General features: G+C 35.8%; 3 protein-coding genes across 3 annotated transcripts; 2 read left to right on the top strand and 1 right to left on the bottom strand.

Moving 5' to 3' along the window:
- Positions 1 to 4,155: 4,155 nt before the first annotated feature.
- Positions 4,156 to 10,567, top strand: LOC115994561 (probable serine/threonine-protein kinase DDB_G0282963). The gene is made up of 13 exons (XM_031118766.1): positions 4,156 to 5,213; positions 5,835 to 6,243; positions 6,328 to 6,988; positions 7,253 to 7,293; positions 7,646 to 7,714; positions 7,948 to 8,048; positions 8,211 to 8,289; positions 8,574 to 8,672; positions 8,778 to 8,846; positions 8,974 to 9,023; positions 9,158 to 9,239; positions 9,579 to 9,673; positions 10,063 to 10,567. Exons 1-13 carry the CDS (start codon positions 4,735 to 4,737, stop codon positions 10,178 to 10,180), a joined length of 2,352 nt encoding a protein of 783 aa, XP_030974626.1. The 5' UTR covers positions 4,156 to 4,734; the 3' UTR covers positions 10,181 to 10,567.
- A 3,612-nt stretch (positions 10,568 to 14,179) lies between these two features.
- Positions 14,180 to 16,387, top strand: LOC115950836. The gene is made up of 4 exons (XM_031068093.1): positions 14,180 to 14,447; positions 14,815 to 14,943; positions 15,708 to 15,782; positions 15,890 to 16,387. Exons 2-4 carry the CDS (start codon positions 14,851 to 14,853, stop codon positions 16,346 to 16,348), a joined length of 627 nt encoding a protein of 208 aa, XP_030923953.1. The 5' UTR covers positions 14,180 to 14,447; positions 14,815 to 14,850; the 3' UTR covers positions 16,349 to 16,387.
- Positions 16,388 to 17,140: 753 nt separating this feature from the next.
- Positions 17,141 to 20,722, bottom strand: LOC115949829. The gene is made up of 5 exons (XM_031067103.1): positions 19,001 to 20,722; positions 17,932 to 18,876; positions 17,744 to 17,845; positions 17,541 to 17,621; positions 17,141 to 17,458 (listed from the first exon to the last, which is right to left on the bottom strand). The coding sequence occupies exons 1-5, from the start codon at positions 20,720 to 20,722 to the stop codon at positions 17,336 to 17,338; spliced, it is 2,973 nt and encodes a 990-aa protein (XP_030922963.1). The 3' UTR covers positions 17,141 to 17,335.
- Between the last annotated feature and the right edge of the window lie 3,221 nt (positions 20,723 to 23,943).

The following is a 23,943-nucleotide window of genomic DNA, read 5'->3' on the forward strand; positions in this document are numbered from 1 at the left end:
AAGCACAAACTGTATAATTAATTGAAGATAATGTACCTTTTAAAATTGGGAATTGGATGTGACTGGCTGAAGCAATTTCAGAACTTGAATGGGGGATGAACTTTTAAGGTCAAGATCATGGGTTTATATTATTTATTTATTTATTTGTTTTTGTGTATATGGTGGAGATAAGGATGCATCGCAATGCCATATTATAGAGCTTATTAAGGGCTTTTCCTTAAAAAATGATAAAAGCTCAGCCGTAATGGAAGTGTCACTTGTTTCCCTTATTAATGGCAAAAGTTATCCTCTAAGTTGGGAAAGAGAAATTTGAAGATTTGATGCTACCTCTAGTTGTCTCTATCACACTCACAATTCTACTGTGCGTGCACGCCCTTAATTATGCTGTGCACGCAAACAAAGTTCCAGCGAGAAACAACGAAGAAAAAGATTGAGAGAGATGAGGAGAGAGAGAGAGAGAGAGAGAGAGAGAGAGAGAGAAAGAGAGAGAGAGAGAGAGAGACTCGTGTCTGGTTTTCAAGGGATTTTTTTTCAAAATATCTACAAAACTCAAACAATTTTATGAGTTAGCAACGTTTTCAAATTATTTAGGAAACTAACAACTCGAGTATGTGAGACTTGATTTCACTGTAGCAAATCGAGTATAAGAGAGTCGATTTCTTTAGGAAATTGAGTATAAGAGAGTCGATTTCACTGTTCATCATCTTCTTCGTTTGTTCTTTTTTTTTTTCTCCATCTGCCGTCCCACACCCTTCTTCCCAACCCCTAAAAAACCCAAGACAGTGCTTCCTTCTTCAACTATATCCATTTCTCAAAATCCCAAACCCAAATCATGATCTCAATTGGAGCAAAAATCCAAACCCCTCATCTAAATCCATTTCTCAAAATCCAAACCCATTTCTGCTTCGATTGTGATTTGGGTTTGGGATTTTGAGAAATGGATATAGTTGAAGAAGGAAGCACTGTCTTGGGTTTTTTGGGGGTTGGGAAGAAGGTGTGGGACGGCAGATGGAGAAAAAAAAAAAAAGAACGAACGAAGAAGATGATGAACAGTGAAATCGACTCTCTTATACTCGATTTCCTAAAGAAATCAATTCTCTTAAACTCGATTTGCTACAGTGAAATCGAGTCTCACATACTCGAGTTGTTAGTTTCCTAAATAGTTTGAAAACGTTGCTAAGTAATAAAATTGTTTGGATTTTGTAGTTATTTTGAAAAAAAATCCGGTTTTCAAGATTCAACCGTGAAATCGAGAGTAAATTAGTAAAATTCGGTTAACCTATACCTTTAGGTATTTATTAAAGATGGAGCCAGGACTTTGGCTCAAGGGAGGTGTCTCTAACCTCTAGTTCAGTGGCTTCTTAGTTGTAGAGGTTTTTATTTTTATTTATTTTTATTTTTTATTTTTATGTGTGCATTTGCTAAGTAAAGAAAAAATTATTATGTTTAAAACTTTTTAAAGGGCCAGTTGTTTGTTTGAGTAAAATTCGTTAATTGGACTTAATTTTTTTTAGCTTTGTTATTGGTGATTTTTGTTGTTGCACAAATGTTTTTGGGCTAGTATATGTTGTTTTAGATTTTAGATCTATAAATTTTTTTAATGGCCTTTAAAATGAGGAAAGTGCTAGAGATATATTGCTAATATAGTGAGTGATTATTGATAAGTAAAAAAAATGATGTAAGTGATAGGCCCAGATACGAACCAATAAGAATTTGTACCTCAACAGTTTATAAAAATATTATAGATAAGTTTGTAACTGTAACGTTACTCTAAAAAGAATAAATGATATTGTTAAGGGACCAAAATGTAATTTTATAGAACAAAATTGCTAAAATTAATGCATATATATATATATACTAATATATTTATAAAAAAAAAATTTAGGGGGGGGGGGGGGCCATTGCCCCCCGGTCAATTAATGCCTCCATCCTTGGTATTTATTAATCATTCATTTTTTTTTTTTTAAATTTATGAGAAACTGAAAAAATTGTAAAAAAAATTTGACAACTTTTTCAATTTCTCATAAAATATTTCATAAAATAGTTTACTAATGTATGCCCTAAGCGCATACGTTAGTAAAACCCAATTAGTAATACAAGGTATATTAAAATTTGCACAATTGTTAATATAGTATATTGTGATTGGAACATTACTTTTATCTTTGTCTCCTATTAATATTATTTTTATTATGACAAATGCAGTTGTAAAAAAACTTTGTCTCTGGGCTAGTAGACTTATTACTAGAAAAGGAAGGGAAACTGAGTACCAAAAAAAAAAAGAAAAAAAAAAAGAAAGAAAGAGAAGACACTGTTCTTAGGAGGTAGGGGGACAATTAATAGAGAGTCCAAGGTTAAGAACACAAAAAAGATAAACGAAGTCATATATTATATGTTTTCTATTTTGTTTGTTTTCACTTGCATTAATAAAGCCTCTGTGTATTGAACTTCGGCGTCTGGGTGAAGAGAGGTAACAAACAAGTTCTTTTGTCGTGGTTCTCCCAGTGTTTACTTATACCTAAAATTAAAATGTCAACAAAGCCAGATGAATATGATCTAGACAGCTTCTAGAGACAAGCAATTTGCAATTCTTTCTGACATGCATGAACCTTCATGCGTATTAACTTCTCATGCCTAATTACATCCATTATCTAGCAAAACTAATCGTATTTCCAGCTATACATAAAACTAGAAGACCTGTATTGAAACCAAATAGGGGTGGCCTAAGTCAGTCCAAGGAACATGAGAATTAAGTAATTTAAGCCTAAAATTAAACAAAATTCATATAAATTTTTTGGGTAAATTACATAAGTTTTCATGAAATGTAACTATACCAAACTATGGACAAAATGATGCTCCACTTTTAGGCTTATATTTGTATAAATATGATAGATAAGTCCATGATTGACACTTTCTAATGGAATATTCTACTTTAAAAGAAATATTCTTTGCTCAAACTATGAGGAACAGGGAGAATGACATTCTCTTGAGTTATAGATAAATAATATTTTTCTTAGAAACATTCACTAAGGGAGATGAAAATGTCATTCTATCCATAATTTGGGGAGTGCTTTGAGAAACTCTTGCACTGGTGTGTGGATCATATGTAAGATTCGCCTTACAGTTGTGTTTTTTTTCCCCTTACATTATTGTTTTATTTCGTTTTATTCATTACAATTTTTGAGAAGGAAAGAAAGAAAGAAAAATATAAATAAATAATCAAATAAGTGATTGAAAAGACAGCGATGGATCGAATGAGACTGTAGTGGTATGACCACAATGTTATCAAATAACTATTAGTAGAGATGAAAGTCACAGTTTTATAAATTTGGAATAGTTACTATATAACAATATGCTAAGTGGTATAAATATTTTCATAGTTATTGAGGTATTATATTCTATTCTCCTTTCAGGAGAGAATGAAAAAAGAAAGAAAAAAAAAAAGAATGTGGCAGAGTTAATGATTCATTACTGACTATAAAAATTCGAGATTAAATTGTTGTATTGAGGTAATATATTATAATTGATGCATTAAATATGAACTATGTCTATATAAAAATAAAATGATATTGCATCCATTATAATTTAATCCTTAGAGTTTATTTGGAATTCGTTTATTTTATTTAAATTGAAAATTTTTTTGTTAAAAGTACTATAGATAAAAGTAAAAGTTTATTGAAGTAGTATAGTAATCTATGAATAGCATTAAAAAAATATAGTAAAATTTATAAATAATAAAAAAAAAAGATAAATAATAAAATAAATTAATAAAATTAATCACTACGTACACATAATAACAATAACAAATAGTTAACAAAAAAAATGCAAAACAAAATCCAGAATTTGCAGCCCAAAAGAAGGGGATGAATAGTATAAGACCGGACAGATAGAGATGGAGTGGAAGTGTAAAAGAAAGAGGAGCGGAAATGAACCAATAGGAAGAGATTCTTACTTAATAGAAAGTATAAAAACAGGAAACTCCCAACTCTCACAACAGTTCCTGTGGCTTAAACGCGCCTCAAGTATTGGAACTATAGAAAAGAATCATGGAGCAATATTGGCTACGATTTTCCACGCGCTCCTTTATCGAGTGGCTAAAACCATTACCAATCTGTCTTTAGAATATAAATAATAACATCTGGTCTAAATAGTTTAGATTCAGATGATAATGATGACATAGAAAGAGAGAGAGAGAGAGAGAGAGAGAGAGAGATGTAGAATGAGCAAAACCATAACCTAACGAAGAAGGAAGCTTTTGAAAGATAAAAAGGAAAAGAGAGAGAGAGAGAGATAGAGAGCTAAAGTAGAGAACTCCTTGACCCCATCTCTACAATTTTAGCAATTGACCAACACAGATGAGAGAGAGAGTGAGTGAGTGAGAGTCAGAGATTAGACTTTTATAGAGAGAGAAAGATATTCATAAATCTCCATATCTTATTAATTCCAACCCCATACTTGTTCAAATCTCTGAAATTTATCAACTGGGTCATTTTCAGAAGAGAGAGAGAGATAGGCACATGAATCTTCTAGATATGGTATCATTTTCCATAGTGGGTATGAAGTATTTCACTATTTCTTGAAATTTTATCAACTGGGTCTTGTTCAGAAAAAGAGTGAGAGAAAGAGAGAGGCACATGAATCTTCTAGATACTGTGTTATTCCTAAGTGGGTATTTCATGGTCTAAAGACAGAAACAGAGAAAACAAAAAGATTGCATTTTTATCACAAAATCACAACATGGGTACCCCACCAGCAGAGGAGCTCCTAAGGAAGATAGAGGAGCTAGAAGCAGGTCATGCCAATCTCAAACAAGAGATGTCAAAGCTCGTTCTCTCAGGGAATGAACAACAACACCACCACCATCACCACCACCACAACCACAATCAGCAGAGGTCGCACTCTGTGTCCCCGCAGCGCTCTGGTCCACAGCGTAGGCGAGCTGGTGCTTCAGGATTGGACAGTGGAGCTGGAGGAGTGTGGAAGAAGGCTGGTTCAACGTCGTTTCGGCATTCGTCGCCGTTACAGAGAGAGAGCCGGAGCCGTGAGCCTACGAATGTGGATGTGGATGTGAATGTGAATGTGAGTGGTGGTGGTGGCGGCGCTGGCGGTGGTGGGCCATCAGCTGTGAATTTCACTGATAGGCAGTACTTGAATATATTGCAGTCAATGGGACAGTCTGTACATATATTCGATCTTAATGGTCGTATCATTTACTGGTCAGTGGTTTTAGTACTTTTTTGGTTAATTAAATTCTCTATTGCATGTTCTTTTATTGGTCTTTTGGTCATTTGGGTAATGCTTTGTTTTGCAGATTTTAATGGTATTTATTCGTTTGGGTATTGCTAGTTTTGAGAATGTTAGCAAAACTTAAGTACTGTTTCTTAGATTCCTCAATTTAAATTCAATTATGCGGTTGCATTGACCAATGAACTACACTGTTGAATTTAAGCATTGGTTGAATAAAATCAGGGAACCAAAGTTAGAGCACCTAAGGAACTCTACCTAAGTTTTGCCATTTTCTTTTTCTTGTGTTTCAGTGTATGTTTGGTTTTATGTTGTTTTGAGTTTTTATTGGGTGGTTGTTTGATTGCAATGCTTGCTGGAACTGTAGATTGATGGTGTGTTTATTGGAATTGAGAATTTGGGATTGACTCTGGGTTGTGATTCTGAAATTGGGTTGGTACCAATGACAAACTCTGAACTTGAAATTGCATTTTAGCTACTTAATGAATGTATTTTTACATTGATATGTTATTTGTCTTATTGACTATATGGGTAACAGCTTGGTTTACTTAATTTTCCAATTTGGTCTTTTTGGGAATGTTCAATTTTGGCAGGAACCGAACTGCTGAGAATCTATATGGTTATTCTGCAGCGGAAGCCCTTGGCCAGGATGCCGTTGAACTTCTAATTGATCCCCAGAACTATGCCGTAGCAAATAATATAGTACATCGGGTCTCCATGGGAGAGAGCTGGACTGGGCAGATTCCTCTCAAGAATAAGACGGGGGAGACTATTTTAGCTGTTGCAACCAACACTCCGTTCTATGATGATGATGGTACTTTGGTTGGGATTATTTGTGTATCAAGTGATTCACGGCCCTTTCAAGAAATGACAAGTGTGAAGCACCCGGAACCAGATTCTAGTTATGGTCGTCCCAGAAGTGGTGTCTCAATCACAAATAAACTTGGTCTTGATCCTCAACAGCCTCTGCAATCTGCAATTGCATCAAAAATTTCAAATCTGGTTAGTGTTTTTGTTTTCTCAGTTTCCTGTGTTTTATTATAGTTTATAGTGTGGCATTTCTTGAATGTTAAACCACCAAAATAGGCATCCAAGGTGAGCAACAAAGTTAAGTCAAGAATTCGGACAGGAGAGAATAACATTGATCATGAAGGTGGGAGTGGCGATAGTCATCATTCTGATCATGCTTTCTCAGACACAGTTCTCTCTGACCATAGGGAGGATGCAACTTCAAGTGGAGCTAGCACACCCAGAGGAGATGTACCTCCATCTCCCTTTGGTGTATTTTCTCATGGTGATGAGAAGTGGCCCGGAAAACCCTCCAGAGATTCTGGTGATGAGAGTGAAGGGAAACCTACCATTCACAAGATCATAACCTCAAAGGCAGAAGCGTGGATGGGTAAGAAAGGGATATCATGGCCATGGAAAGGGAATGAGCGAGAAGGTTCAGATGCAAGGACTGCCCGTTTTGCCTGGCCCTGGTTGCGTAATGATCAAGAGAATGAATCAGTTCATCAGAAGACTTCCTCTTCTGGGCCAAAACCAGAATGCCAGGCAAGTGAAAGTAACCGGCCTGGCAATAACGAGGCATCAGGGTCCTGGTCCTCATTTAATGTTAACAGTACAAGCAGTGCCAGCAGCTGCGGAAGTACCAGCAGTACTGTAAATAAGGTCGACTTGGATACTGACTGCTTTGACTATGAAATCCTATGGGAGGACTTGACAATTGGAGAACAAATTGGGCAAGGTAATTTTATATTAAGTGAACAGTATGTGTTTGTGAAATATGGATCCCCCCCTCTTCAAATTCTGCCATTTAAGTTAATGATGGTAAAGCATGTGACTGAATGGCAAGAATGTCAATGAGTGTAAGCAGTTACCCATTATTGATCTTTCCTATTTTTCCTTTGAATTCATGCTTCTTTGTCCATAAAATATGTACCATGATATATTGCTTGGTCCCATACCAATCTGATTTTTTATTTTTTTACTGAATTTTCTTCTTCTGCAGGTTCTTGTGGAACTGTATATCATGGTCTGTGGTATGGATCAGTATGTTCCTTGTTCTCTAGCTTTAGTTAACTTCAATTTCATGTGGATGCATAAATACAAAACATGATTCCAATTATTTGAGATGAGATGCTGCAGCATTGACTTCTAAATAGGCAAGTCCGGGGCTTGTGTCCATAGGCTACGCATTGAGATTTCATCTCTGCATGTCATGCACATGAGGATACAGTGTTACATTAAATGTGGGTTACTAGACGCCACTATTCTACTCCTATAAACTGATGATGCTGTTGCATGAACTCAGATATTTTTTCCTGTTTTAATTACAAAAACAAGAAGCACTGTTGTGACTTGTCATCTTTGTGTGGTTGAAATTGTATCCATGTTATTGCAGGATGTTGCAGTCAAGGTATTCTCCAAGCAAGAATATTCAGATGAGATATTGGTTTCCTTTAGACAAGAGGTTGGTTTTCTAGTTATCTTGTTATCATAGTTGCTCATGTAATTGGGACATAAAGTCATAAATGACATATTTTCTGGACTCTTGTTCATATATAGAGCATGCTCCATATCTGGATTCTTCTTTGGTTTGTAACTTTTACATACCCACCCATATGCATGTCACATTTTTTCCATTTTTGGTGAGTACATTTTTTGTTGAAGACTGATGTCAAGGTATGGGTTTTTGCTCTCAAGGTATCTCTTATGAAAAGACTTAGACATCCAAACGTTTTACTCTTTATGGGAGCAGTAACCTCTGCTCAACGTCTCTGCATTGTTACAGAGTTTCTCCCACGGTTCATCCTCAACTTCTCCTTTCAAAATACTATATTACAAATCTTCTAATTCATATTTCTCATGTTCATCCATGTAACTATATCCATATTGATTTGGAAGTTTTCAAGAATGTTGTATGTGCTGAAGGATATTTCTTGTATATATATATTCTATCAATGCAGTGGAAGTTTATTTCGATTACTACAAAGGAATACATCCAAACTAGATTGGAGACGGCGTGTTCATATGGCTTTGGATATAGTGAGTTTTGAGTACTTTCTTGGTTTTTCATTTTTCTTATTTTTAAATAGTGAAGATCTCTACGTATGTTGGGCATAGTGGATGTGTTGGTTTGCGTCTGTTTTGTGCAATTGCTTTAATTTTTCAGTGATCCCCTTTGTGGTGTTCTCAAGCATTCTGTTTGCATTGTTACTTTTATTCTAGATTTGGGTTGCATGAATTTGTGTGCACAAGCTGGTCTACGGTCTTGTATTATCTTCTCCTTAGTGATTTATTGACTGTTACATTGTCCAATCCTTCTACAGGCTCGTGGCATGAATTATCTTCATCATTGCAACCCACCAATCATTCATCGAGATTTGAAGTCTTCAAATCTTTTAGTTGATAAGAACTGGACTGTGAAGGTCTGCCTTTTATTATGGTGTATATAATATATATATATATATATATATATATTTTTCTTTCCCTATCAAGGCAAAGCATAATCTCATCGTTTGTCATCTGAACAGGTTGGTGATTTTGGTCTGTCGCGTCTCAAGCATGAAACATATCTCACAACTAAGACTGGGAAGGGAACGGTATGAGCTAGCACTGAGCAATTTTTTCTTTGTGGGTTATATCAATCTAGTCCTTCTAAACTATCTTGCATGAATCTCCATAGAAATTTTCTGTTGACCTGCATTCTACTTTTTTCATGTTTTGTAGCCTCAATGGATGGCACCTGAAGTTCTTCGTAATGAACCTTCAGATGAGAAGTATGTTATGATCTCTAAGCTGGGTCAACATTTAACTTGACTTTGAATCTTGCCATTGAAATGTTTCTTTTCTTCTCTTAAATCTCCAAAATTAAACGTACATTTCTTGATGCCTTAATTTTGGATACATTTAGGTCTGACGTGTACAGCTATGGGGTTATATTGTGGGAGCTTGCCACTGAGAAGATCCCATGGGATAATCTCAACTCAATGCAGGTATTGTTTTCATTTAGAAAATATCAGGACATTCTATCCAAGAAAATTTAAAAAAAAAAAAAAAGAAAAAAAAGAAAAAAAGAAGAAGAAAAAACCACTTTTCAAATTCTTATGCAATAAATATTGTGTTTATAGTATATTCATCTCTGTTTTATCTGTGAAAGAATCTTTTTTCACGTGACCAAACTGTTGTGACAAATTAAATTCCTCAGCACTCAAAAGTAGATAAATTTCCTGGCAATAAGTGAAAATTGTGTTCTCCGTTGGGTTTTTTATATGGCATTTCTAAACAACAAGAATGTGCTGCACATATGAGCAACTTCTTTAGGATACTTGCAGGTGATTGGAGCTGTAGGGTTCATGAACCAACGGCTAGAGATTCCTACGGATGTGGATCCACAGTGGGCTTCTATAATTGAAAGCTGCTGGCACAGGTGTTTATTCTCTTTATGCTTGTCACTTTGTCTGATTTTTATTACCTAGAGCCACAAAAAGCTATAACCCTTGGAGCTAAATAAATGATTCGTATAACTGGAGCACAAAATATTTGGATTGGGATTCTACTAGTGAGTTTACGTATCTTATGTATCCTATACAACTTTAGAAGGTCATGTCAGATGCTTGGTTTTTCAATGGTTAAGTAGCTTGGCATGTTCGGGTTAGGATGTTATGGATTATGATAGGAATATGATTGTGACAATGATCAAAGCATTGTTTTCTTCTTAATCTCATTTTCTGTAGTTTTTAGTTATTAAAACATTTTTTATCATTATCAACTTGCAAATCTGGGGAACATGCTGATCTAAAACTTTGTCAAAATCAGTGATCCAGCAAGCCGACCAACATTCCAGGAACTGTTGGAAAGGCTTAGAGAATTACAGAGACAATATGCCCTTCAATTCCAGGCAGCCCGTTCTGCAGCTGGAGATGGCGCTCAGTAGGAATTGTAGACCCAATTCATCGTGGCTTTGGATTTCATGTGCAATATTGACACCTGTGGCATTTTTTCACAAATATTTGCACCCATTATTGGCGCGTGGTGACCACAGATTGCCTTGACCAGCCCGTGGCTTGCGAACCACATAGTTGAGAGTCAAATCCATCCTTGCTTACCACTAGGCCAGATGAAGGGTGAAAACGAAAGGAGAAAGAGTGGTTGTCATCCATGTGAGCTACCTAATTTTGGTGGTGATATGGGTTTGATTGTGTGATGCTTGTTTATTTACATGACATTATAAAGAAATCTTCATAATGCTGTGTAGTGGGAATCATGTTGGTTGGTATTATATGTCACCCAACTTGTGGTTTTATATGGAGAAATGTCAGGACCAGTTAAACAAAAGCTGTACAAAAGAAACGCAATTTTACATTTTAGTAAATAGAGTGCCATCAATTACTTTCTTCACTTTTATGATTACTAGTTTAGATCTTGTTGGGTCTCTAATTTGCCACCTCACTGTTTAAAGGGTGAATTAGCTGCCTTGTCGTCTTGAATCAACAGCAGCTTTTGGCTTTTGCCAGATGGAATAGCATAGATGGGCACGCATGATTCCTTCCAGAGTCAGCTTTTACGTTTTACCATTGGTATTTTAAATTGAGTTAGGGTTGTCAAAATCAGGACCTTATGTAGGATAGGATTGTGAGGGTAAGTGAGATTGTAAATCATAAGATCGAATTGTGAATTGTATAATTTTACATTATTTGAAAAAAAAAAAAAAATACACATTGATATGCTAAATAATTACATAAATTATATATTAATTGATATAATTATCATACAACACTATATCTATTTGAAAGCATAATTTAAAATCTTCTGTCTCACTTTTCCTGTTCCATTCTATACTCCACCAATAAAAGCTTGTTATGTATTCATCTAATTAATTAAATACTATCATTAATTAATAATGATAAAATTAATAAGTCAACAATGATAGTATTTAATTAATTATGTTTACATGTGGCAAACTTTCATTGGTGGAGTATAAAGTAGAGCAGGAAAAGTGAGACAGAAGATTTGGATTCCATTTAAAGAGGTCAAAAATCTCAAAATGTGACACTTTATTGGGATATTTATTATTTGGGCCTAAATGACATTCTCTCTACATTAGAGTGAAAAAACTTGGCCTATTGAGCTTTTATTTTTCATTTGGGTCTAATTGAGCCTTCTATCATGTTAAAAAAGATTACAAGAAATCAAAGTTGTTTGAGATCGTTAGAATCATACAATCCTACCGATCTTGAACAATTGCAAAGATCCTTGAAAGATCAGGATCGTTTTGGGTAGGTGGGATTGTAAAATTGTAGGATCGTAGGATCCAAATCGAGATTTTGATAATCATGGTTACCATTAAATGCACAATGGTGTTGGGACGTGGCAATGTGCTTTGTTGAAAGAAGACAGGTTCTCCAGCAAAGTAGTAAATGATATGGTATTAATCTATTAATCCTCCCTACATTAATGTGCATTTGAATTGGCCTATTTGTTGAAAGTGGTGTATAAATAAGTTGGAAGTACAAAAAATAAAATAAAGCCCTTGTTTATTTGCTTTTGTTGGGTGGTTTACTTTGCTAATTTGCTAAAAGTGGTGTAGAAATGAGCAAGGTGTGAAAAAATAAGCAGTTATTTTCTTTTGTCAGGTGAGTTAAAAAAAGAATAGTGTTGTGGTATCTTCTATAGTGCTTCATGTTTATAGTTCAAAAATCACCTTCTACTTCTTGACTATCTATTCTAAAAAAGAAGAGCAAAAACAAGTTAAAATGTTGAGGCTCACAAGGTGCAATTGCAACAACTAAGGAAGCCTAGCAAACAGCTGAAGCAAATGCACATTAAAAAAACACCGAAAAAGAGAGAAACAGAAAAAGAAAAAAACAAAAATTTTATTTGGAGGCGTGTTCATAATAGTATCGGGGTGAAGGCTTGCCTTGCTAGAAGAGGAATAGGGTACAAGGATGTGTGTTCCATATGTCGAAGCGAGATCAAAACTTTTATTTAGAGGTGTGTTCATAATAGTATCAAGGTGAAGACTTGCCTTGCTAGAAGAGGAATAGGGGATGAGGATGTGTGTTCCATATGTCGAAGCGAGCCGGAATCCATAGTGCATGCCTTGCGAGATTGCCCTCGGGTTAGGGCCGTGTGGTTTCAGTTGGGTGTTAAGGAGTTGAATCAAGTGTTTTGGGGGAGCAACCTTCAAGATTGGTTGGGTATAAATGGGAAAGCAAGTAGCAGGATGAGCAATGGGGGAGTGTTGTGGAGTGTGCTATTTTCCTTTACTGTTTGGCTGATTTGGAAGAGCAGAAACCAGATTGTGATTTCCGAAAGTGCAAAATCCCAAGTTGTCATCGGAGATTGTGAATCAAACAATGGAGTTCATGTGTTGTGTCAACCCCTCGAGAAATCCAATCCAAAATAGGGTGAAAAGGATCTGCTAGGAGAAACCCCCTGATGGTTGGATAAAGTAGAATACTAATGGATGTGCTGCTAGTAGTTTGGGGCAAGCTGGTTGTGGAGGCATTGTTAGAGATAGCCATGGAAGTTGGGTATCTAGGTTTTCTAGGCTTATAGGGATAATTAATAGCTTTGTGGAAGAATTGTGGGGCTTAAGGGATGGCCTGATTCTGTGCAACAATCTAAATATCATTTTCCTTCTTGTTGAACTTGACACTAAAGTTGTTGTGGATATTTTAAGTAGGTTAGGTTATGTGAATAATGTGGTTTCCCCAATTTTGGATGATTGTAGGTTGTTGGCGTCCCAGTTTCATCGGATCCAATTTAAGCACTACTACCACCAGGCGAATAGGTGCACTGATGTGCTCGCAAAGAAGAGTGCTGACTAGGAGCCAAATTTTGTGTCTTTTGAAAGTCCACCTGTGGACATTTTTAGTGTTTTTGAGCAAGATCTTAATAGAATGTACTTTAATAGGCTGTGTCCTAAACCTGATGTGATTTTTTAGTTTTCAATGAATCTTTGTTTTAACCAAAAAAAAAAAAAAAAAGAACAAAAATTCATGTTAAAGGACAATTGTATGGTACACTATTTTGTAGGGGTATTAGTGATAGAGATGCCAATATGGTGGTGCCGGATCGGATCATAAAGGTCTCTTTCCCATCTTGTCTCCTCCTTGGGGCAGAGAAAATCCATTCAAAGTGGGCACAAGTTAGGTTGAGCTGGGACTAATGAAGAAATTTTACTATTGCTAATGAGATGGCATCGATGTTGATAAGAGAGAAGAAGGGGGAGAGCGGTTGCAAGAGTATTAAGAAAGAAGGATAAGTATTTAGCGCTATTAAATTGTTAATTTTGATATTAGTTGAGAAGTTGATTTTCTTTGGCAAATCCATTTTTAGAAAAATTTCACTCTTGAACTTCAATGGATGGAGTGTCTACGTAAGTTTAACTTTTTAGTTGTACATTACAAATATTTTTGGACCCCATTCATGGTCTAGCTTAATGAACATGGAACGTTTTCAAAAATGAGAGAACAGCCAACATCACCTCGGGCTTCTAAATGACAACAGCCAATCTTGATACGCACTGTCTTGAAGTTTTATTGGGCCTTTATTTTGGTTTCTAAAGAGAAGATATTAATGGGGCAGTGGGGTTCAATCTCAAATCCATAAGGGGGACTAGACCAGGTTATGCCGCCAAAAATTCTAGGCGAAACTACACAATTGATCCCTGAAGTTTACCCTATGTGCACAATTAGTCCCTCAAGTTTAAAGCGAGCACAATTAGTCCCTTAAGTTTTAAATCTGAGTTGTATTGGTCCTTTCACTAACTTCTGTTAACGGTGTTACTTACGTGGCTAACTTCACAATGACTTGGCATTTTTTTTAATGATTTGGCATATTTTTAATTAAAAAATTATAACCTAATTGAGAAAAAATATTAACCGGTGTTTACCAAAAAAAAATTCTATATTTTCTACATACTGTAAAAACCCACAACGAGAGAGAAAGGGAGAGAGGAAAGAAATCAAACCCCAGCCCGCCTAAAATTTCATGCCCTAGCCACCGCCGGTAATAGTCCAAGCCGTAGCTACCGCCGGCGACGGCACAACAGCTAGCAGCCGCCGACGACAGCCACTACCCTAGCAGCCGCCGGTGACAGCCACTGACTCGCCTCCCTCATCCTCTCGCACAACCACTGACTCGCCTTTCTCATCCTCTCGCACAACCACTGACTCGCCTTCGTCCTCCCATCTCAGGTATTACCCTCTTTCCTATGGTTTCTCACCTCAATTTAGGTCCATGTAAGATTGTTTTTTTTTTCCTGTTTTTGTATCTATGTGGTAGATTCAGAACACGAAATTATGTGGTATGAGAAACAAATTTGGTTATGATGTAGGATGCATAATTATCACCAAATTAGAAAACTTCCTGTGTTTGTAAATGTGGTTGTGCAACCCATTTAGGCCATAATTATCTTTGTTTTGTGTTCCACTAATCTTTTCTGCTGGACTAGTGGGTTAATCTTTGCTGTGCTGTTGTTTTGGTAACATTTTTATCTATTTTGCTTGGGGTTTTTTACTATGTTTTTCCTTATGTTTTTGTTTGTCTTAAAAAAAATTGCAGGAAAATGGGGTTAATCTCCAGAAAGATTTTCCCAGCATGTGTGTTTGTTGTCCTGCTTTGAGATCAAGCTCTCGAGAACCCGTTAAGCGATACAAAAAACTGCTTGCAGAAATCTTTCCTAAGTCTCTTGTGAGTATCTTTTTCTGATCTGTTGCTTAAATGTGTTAATTTTTTAGTATTCCTATGGTTTAATTTCTGATAGTGGAATATAAGCCTATAAGGTGCTATGTGTATGGTGTGGTTGAGCTTACAGACATCCAAGGTAGCTAAGCCTTGATTAAGATTAAATCTAACAAGTGGTTGTCAATGTGACTATTAGATTATGTAGTACAAGTGTCGCTGTGGCTTATACTCTTATTTAACAAAAGTTAGTTGTAGTGCCATTATATTCCCATGACTAGGACAATATGCTTCCTTCTTTGAGGCAAAGATTATGCATGTCTTTTTCGCATATCACCCTTGGAATGGCTTTTTTTTAAAGAAAAGCTGGCCTTGACCTTCTCTACCATTTGTTTGTTTTGGAATGCCAGCCCTCTGATTGGATCATCGGATCTCGGAATAGGATCTGAAACTGGTTAATATGCTTAAGAGTGATGCTAGTCTTTGAAGCAAATATGTGCATTGTCTCATCCTTGTGACATAAATGTGTCTATATTTTATCTTTCATTATCCTTCTTTCCACAAGTTTTTCCTTTTTTGTTTGGTCAAAGAAAGCTTGAGTCTTTAGTCCTACTCTATCTTAGTTATATAGGAAATTAAATTGAGTTTAAGTATTATGAGTTTGATACTTAGCTACTCGAAGTGTTTCTTAATAGATCTTTTGCCTGGAAATTTAGTCTATTTTACTATTTCCACCTATCAATAACTAGAAAAATGATCAAAATATATGGCAGGATGGCCCTCCAAATGAAAGAAAAATTGTTACGTTATGTGAATATGCTGTAAAAAACCCGGTTTGGATCCCAAAGGTATGGTCTCTAAATTTGTTGTTCTACTTGTGTGTCTCCCAGTAAAAGTGACTTTCATTGAAATTAGTGAGCCCAGTGCTGAATATTTTTGGTACTTTTTTAAACAGATTGCAAAGTATCTTGAAGAAAGGTGCTACAAAGAACTGCGAGTTGGGCACATCAAGTTCATCAATATTGTGTGGGAAAGGTTTACGAGACTGGCAGCCGAGGAAGAAGCAGCCAAAATTGAGAGGGACAATGCACGACAAATGGAAACAGAAGCATTAGAGCGGGAACGTATAGCCAAGCGCAGATCTGAGAAGTATAGAGTCGCAGCCCGAATTGCTGAGGAGAAAGTGCACAAGTTTAGGATTGCTTTGATTACGTCTTGGGTTGTATTTTGTTGTTCTCGCATAAGTTCTACCATTAAGAAGTATTGTAGAAATATATTTTTCTTTTGGATGCATAAACTTCCAACATTTACCTTTAGCAGCCACTTGTATGATTCAAAAATTGTTTTGAATGGAAGATTTTGCTTGGGTATTATCTTATTCATTACACTTCGGCCTCAACTTGCATCCTTATAGAATTTGTGGATGCAAGTTTTAGGTTCCTATTGAGGGAAATAAATCATTGCCCATGACTGTGTATTTAATTAGGGCTCGTTCTAATAGCCTTGTAATCAAAGTATACATTTCAATAAAGTTTTGTTCATTATTGGATAAAACTCTTGCATCAATTCATGACTGTATAGGCAACATCAAAATTGTTCAATTTGAAACATTACAAGAAATTAGAAATATAAAGGCACACAATCAATTACAGTTTAGTAGAAACTAGCTTCTTTCCTTGCTGCCAATCAATGTATCAACTTTCAAGACTATCCTATTGTATAAGAATGCGATGGGATTAAATTTTGGGAAGATAAATTCAATTGTGTTTGGTTCCCATGAGATTCTTCAAAAGGGCAGGACAGATTGTATTAGGTTTTAATTTGCTCTGCATTATCATAATCATGGGGCCTAAAAGGATAAAGGAAGGCTGAAAGTTACTTTCCCATTCTACTTTGTATTACTTTTTGTGAATATATATGAGTTTTGTCCATGCTTGTTACCATGACAATCATGCAATTTGCCAATAAAGCAATAAAGCAAATAAGCAAATTCTTTCTAGCATTCTAATATATTTGCTCTACTAGTGCATTCTATTTGGTTTCGTGCAAATAAGCCAAGTCAATAAAGCAAATAAGCCAATTGTTGACTGCTTTCTATTTGGTTTCCTTCAATAAAGCAAATTAAACCATTCCAAGGAATAACAATATATCTAAACAATTGATATAGCCAATTGCATAATCTGACAAGGTTTCCAATAAACATCATATTAATTGCACCGATTAAAATGTTCAAAATAGTAACATCAAATAACCTATTCTTCAAATTGTTCCAAATATTAGTAATCCTCGAACTATTTCAAACAATAACATATAAATATCTAAATGTTCTATCCACTTCAAAATACACATTTATCTCCGCAAGCACCTTCACTTCTGCACATTTAACCACAAGAAATGTCGTTCACTTTTGCCCTTGTGCATTCTTATAAAATTTTGTAATTCTTCTTGATGTCTCACTTGCAGCAGTCATTGTCTCTACTGACACTCCAAAACTATAATTTCTTGTAACTTCGTTGGGTCCAACCTGAACAGGTGCACAAGGATATTAATCTACTAGAAACAACATTGGTAATTTTGTTGAAACATATAAATGTAATAATAATAACCTGAGATGCTGGTTGACTTCGATGTACTCCTTCACATTGGGGTGTTGGTTGACTTTGTGTTGTGACATTTCTTTTCCTAACCTGAAAATGCATTATAGTTTCATATCAGTACATTAACAATAAATTTTTGATTTTTTCATATGAGACTAACAAACATAAATATATACTTGCAATCCACTTCAAATATAAATATAAATATATACTTGCGGTGGAGGTGCTGCCCTATTAGTAGGTTCTACATGGCTTGAAGATGTCCCATGTTCTTGGTTTTCCAAATTATGTGTTGTTACATTTGGCTCTCTCACCTATAAATGTTAGGTCACAACTTATTAGCGCATTATCAACAAGGGAAAAATAAAGAAAAAAAAAATCTAACTATTACAAGCCTTACTCGTAGTTGTTTGCTAGCTTGAGTAGCGGGATTGCACCTCCTCTTGTTATGGCCTACTGTCCCACATTGGCTACATTTAACATGACCAATTCTCCTCTTCATCTTATATGGATTGTTTAGCTCACCAAGTTCCTTCTTTCTCTTCTTTTTAGGCCTTCCCCCTTGTCTTATTTTTTTAGGAGGGAGTATGGTTTCTCTGTCACTCCGTGGCCACAACTTAGGACCACTAATAGGGTATATACATGACCCATAAGTCTGGGTTAAGGACTCCATACTATAGCAATGATGCACAAAATCTTCAATTGTGTGACCCATATATCCCAATGCAGCTATAGAATGTGCACAAGGAATCCCAGTTAAGTCCCATGATCCACATGAGCATGTACGCTGCTTTATGTCAACTACATACTTATCAGGCAATTTTGATACTTCAAACTTTGATTCATTGCTATCCCCACACCAAACTGGAACCCAATCTGTACTATTAATTTTTTCAGTCTCTAACTTGTTTTGGATTCTAGGACATATAGGGCCATGATACCTTGTAATTTTCTCCTTCTTCTTAATATAATAAGCCATCAGATGCAGTCTAATCTCCTCCAACATAGTAATTATTGGTTTATCCCTATACTCCAATATTTGAGAATTAAAATTTTCACATCCATTGTTGGTTAGTGCATCACACTTGGGATACCTTCTAAAAGCTGCTCTTGTCCAAAACCTAGGTTCCTTTCCTACCAACCATTCCCATGCCTTTATGTTTAATTTCTTGATCTTCCCCATTTCAAACTGAAACTCAGACATGTTAGTGGCCCTAGCAGCTGCCCACATGCGATCCTTTAGTAGCTTACCTTTATAATCCTTACTAAAGTTATTATATAGATGTCGAACACAAAATCGATGGTCCACACCTGGCATGAGCTCATCAAACATTTGTGTTAATCCCTACAATGAAGACATAAAATACAAAATTATTGGATGTATTAAAATACAATTAATTTGGTGTGAATTTATAGCAAGGTACATTATCCAAATTTAAAGAATAAAATAAAATGAAAGTTCAATTCACCTTTTGCTGGTCAGACATGAAGGTCCACCCTTCATCCCTTAAACTTCCAATATCATCAAGTAACCTTTTCATGAACCATGTCCATGAGTCCTTTGTTTCTGCCTCAACCACGGCAAATGCAATTGGGTAAACACCATTATTGCCATCCTTGCCAACTGCTGTCAAGATCTGTCCTGGATACTCACCCTTCAAATGACATCCATCAACACCAATGAAAGGCCTACAAGCAGCTAAAAAGCCTCTCTTACAAGCATCCAAACATACATATAATCTCTCAAATTTTGGCTGCAAGTGTGGTTGAGGTCTATTGGTAGAGATTAGTATAGTAGACCCAGGGTTTCTTCTCAACAATTCTTCACAGTAATCCCCCAACTGGGCATATTGTTCTGTAAAAGTTCCATGCACTAATTCTTTAGCCCTACCTTTTGCTCTAGATGCTTGATACCTACTAATATGAACCTTAAACTTATTTACAACTCGGTCTTTGATAACGGACATCTTCACATTTGGGTCACTCCTCACATCATCCACCAAATGCTTCCCTAGCCAATTTGAAGATGCAAATCTGTTCTTAAATCGCCTCCCACAATTATGTTCAGGATTCAATTTCTTCACTATCCAAGTATCTTCATCTTTCATCTTTCCACAATACAACTCAAAAGGACATTTATCTGTGCATTTTACTCTTACCCTTATTTTGTCATTTTTTTTAAACTTTACTGGAACCCCTTTGAAAATAGAGTAGAGTTTGATAGCATCTATGACGTCCTTTTTGGTGGCAAACTGCATCTCAAGTTCAAAGTGCACCTCAGAGAAAGATTCTGGTGGATGGTATTGAGGATATCTAGGCCTAGTTTCATCATCAGATAAACTAACCAGACTTGCAGATGTCTCTGACTCCCACTTATCTTCATCCCTATCAGCTCCAAATGCAACAAGTGCACTTGCACTAGGATTAACCCCACTTGTATCAATCCATGTAGGATCAACACCTCTTGCATCAATCCCATTAGGACCAACACCACTTGCACCAACCTCACTTTGACCAACACCACTATGATCAACCCCACTGCCACCAACCCTACTAGGACTAACCCCACATGCAATAGCCTTTCCCTTTCTCCCCTCTTTGAGTTTCATCTGCTTATCTTTTCTAAGACACAAGGTCTCATCAAGTAAGCCATTTACTTTGGAGGCTATTTCACCACTGCTAATATACTGTGCAAACATATCATCGTCATCACTTTCACTGCATCCAAAATGAACCTTATGAGCACTATCATCTTCACTAACAGCTCCATTTACTTTATCTCCCTCATCAAGATTACCCCCCTCATTATCTCCCTCATCAAGATTACCCCCCTCATTATCACCATCTTCCCCATCTCCCTCATTACAAATAGCATTCTTATAATCATCTAAAAACATAACGTATACTTCCACTTCATTATAACCTTTAATACACTTCACCATGTTCATTACATCAACATCATTCTCCAAAGGTTTTAAACCACCTGCAAATGGCATAGTAGGCACTCTATACATAAATACATCATTTTCACCATACCCAAAAATTTTGGCCTTATTCCATATCTCAACAAGTGACATTTCATCAGAATTATTATCTTCATATATCTTTATCTCCCCTCCTTCGTATCTGTATGGATTATTCCTAATCTTCCCCCAATAGTAAAGGGTGATTGTGAAGTCAAAGTCATCCATCCCTACAACAAGAGCAAGGAATTTACCATTAAAAATAGACATAGCAAAGGACTGGATTATTTTTAAAAAGTTACTATACAATTTCAATATAAATTAAATAATAAAATAAAGAATCATCATTTGAGCTGTAAATTTATTTTTTATGTATGTAGGCCATTTTGTTGGATACTTTAAGGGATAAAAATTGAACCAAAAGGCCATTTTGTTGGATACTTTAAGGGATAAAAATTGAACCAAACTAAATTTGCCTCCTAAGTCCTAATATTCACAACTGGTAATACTTAGACAAAACCAAATTAGATTTGTCAAGTTATATAGGTATTACTCAATCAAAACCAACATGTAATATTCTTCTATTAAATTTAACAAATAAAAATTTGCCTCACGTGCACAATACATTTATACTCAAACAAAACCTGTGTTAACATTCACAACCGGTAACATTTGGATAATTATACACAAATAACACATTTACACAATAAAACTGATTCTGTCAAACCATTTCAGCACAATACAGAAAAACAACAAAGCTACAAAACCTCACACACTTCCTCAAAGCATTTGATTATCATACCCTATTTAGTAGTATTTAAGAAACCAAAAACCATGGAATTCTAACTAAAACTATGCATGAATACAACATTTAAACAATAAACAATATGTGGTCCTTCTCCTTGTGTGATATTATTTGACTTATTGACACAAATGGGTCCACCATTATTCAAAAGTAAACTTTTCTGACTTATTGACACAACCGGCACTGATATTTATATATTTATATGTTTGTTGTCCTGCTTATTTATTCAAAAATAAGCTCAACCACACCATACACATAGCACCTTATAGGCTTATATTCCACTATCAGAAATTAAACCATAGGAATACTAAAAAATTAACACATTTAAGCAACAGATCAGAAAAAGATACTCACAAGAGACTTAGGAAAGATTTCTGCAAGCAGTTTTTTGTATCGCTTAACGGGTTCTCGAGAGCTTGATCTCAAAGCAGGACAACAAACACACATGCTGGGAAAATCTTTCTGGAGATTAACCCCATTTTCCTGCAATTTTTTTTAAGACAAACAAAAACATAAGGAAAAACATAGTAAAAAACCCCAAGCAAAATAGATAAAAATGTTACCAAAACAACAGTACAGCAAAGATTAACCCACTAGTCCAGCAGAAAAGATTAGTGGAACACAAAACAAAGATAATTATGGCCTAAATGGGTTGCACAACCACATTTACAAACACAGGAAGTTTTCTAATTTGGTGATAATTATGCATCCTACATCATAACCAAATTTGTTTCTCATACCACATAATTTCGTGTTCTGAATCTACCACATAGATACAAAAACAGGAAAAAAAAAAACAATCTTACATGGACCTAAATTGAGGTGAGAAACCATAGGAAAGAGGGTAATACCTGAGATGGGAGGACGAAGGCAAGTCAATGGTTGTGCGAGAGGATGAGGGAGGCGAGTCAGTGGTTGTGCGAGAGGATGAGGGAGGCGAGTCAGTGGCTGTCACCGGCGGCTGCTAGGGTAGTGGCTGTCGTCGGCGGCTGCTAGCTGTTGTGCCGTCGCCGGCGGTAGCTACGGCTTGGACTATTACCGGCGGTGGCTAGGGCATGAAATTTCAGGCGGGCTGGGGTTTGATTTCTTTCCTCTCTCCCTTTCTCTCTCGTTGTGGGTTTTTACAGTATGTAGAAAATATAGAATTTTTTTTTGGTAAACACCGGTTAATATTTTTTCTCAATTAGGTTATAATTTTTTAATTAAAAATATGCCACATTATTAAAAAAAATGCCAAGTCATTGTGAAGTTAGCCACGTAAGTAACACCGTTAACAGAAGTTAGTGAAAGGACCAATACAACTCAGATTTAAAACTTAAGGGACTAATTGTGCTCGCTTTAAACTTGAGGGACTAATTGCGCACATAGGATAAACTTCAGGGACCAATTGTGTAGGCCAATCATTTTGCTACCAAATTTAAACTAGGCAATACTAACAAGATTAACCTTGTTAACACTACGAGATTTTGTTTCAAAGCCACTCGGGGTATAGTGCCTGAAATGATAAATATTGGCATCCCACTTTAGAATTTTTACTTCTCTTTTGGTATTGAGTAAAACAAGATTCATCAATATCAAAACAAAAATAGCATGTAATTATGCAAACACGATTCATTACACAGAAACATAGTTTCACTACAAAAAAATCGTGGGCTATAGCCGCGTTTTTTGTAGTGAAACCATGTCAGACCTATAGTTGCAGACTTTAGGCCGCATCTTCAAATGTGGCAATAGAAACTATAGGTCAAATGGGGCTATAGTTGTGTTTTTAGGAGCTATAGCTGCGTTTTAAAAACGCAGCTATAGGACACCATTTTTTTTGGGTAGTTTTAGACGATTCCACTGACTAAATTATCTCTGTAAGCATTAACCATTTCATATTGCAATAGCATGCAAATGTTTCTAACCAAATTTGAAAACCCAAATTCCTGTAAAATCCTCCAATGGCTCTCTATCGAAGCAAATGTAGAATGGCAGCTCAGCCCAATTTGTGTCTATCTGTTCTAGATATTGAAAAATAAATATATTGTAAGCCTTTGGAAGCCAAAGGCATATGTATATTAGAGAATGGATTTAAATAGGAGGCAGAGGCAGTGAGGCACTAACCTCTAGCTCATTTGCAATTATGTCAACATTAACTGCCTTGATCTTAACAGCAGCAAGTTCTTTCTCCCTCCAACAAATAAAATACCATCTTTGCTTGAAAAACAGCCACAAAAAAATTGATAAAATAGAAGAGAGTGAAACGAAATTTTAAATAAAACTTCATGCTGCAATCCCCAATTAACAAAGTTAAGTCACACACGATCCTAATGGATTTTGAACTTATAACCTCACCCTTTATCTAAAATTAATAAGGAGAGAAAAAATAATTGAGTCACAGCTCATTGGCGATTCTAAGATATTACTTAAAGCTACGATAATGTGGCAAACACAGTGGAAATAAACATCCCATCTCCAGACCTGAAGAAAAATAAAAGATAAAAAAAAGTCTATTTAAGAATGGGAAAACAATATTGTGATTGTATCAAAATGATATGGCCAAAAATGGAGAAGGTATCTTGCGTGCCCACTCTCTATGGAATGGGCCACTCGCAAACATGTGGGTTCTGCTTCATAAAGTGGGCACATAAGAAGGTTTTTG

The sequence above is a fragment of the Quercus lobata genome, chromosome 6, assembly GCF_001633185.2.
Source record: "Quercus lobata isolate SW786 chromosome 6, ValleyOak3.0 Primary Assembly, whole genome shotgun sequence".
Lineage (NCBI taxonomy): Eukaryota > Viridiplantae > Streptophyta > Magnoliopsida > Fagales > Fagaceae > Quercus > Quercus lobata.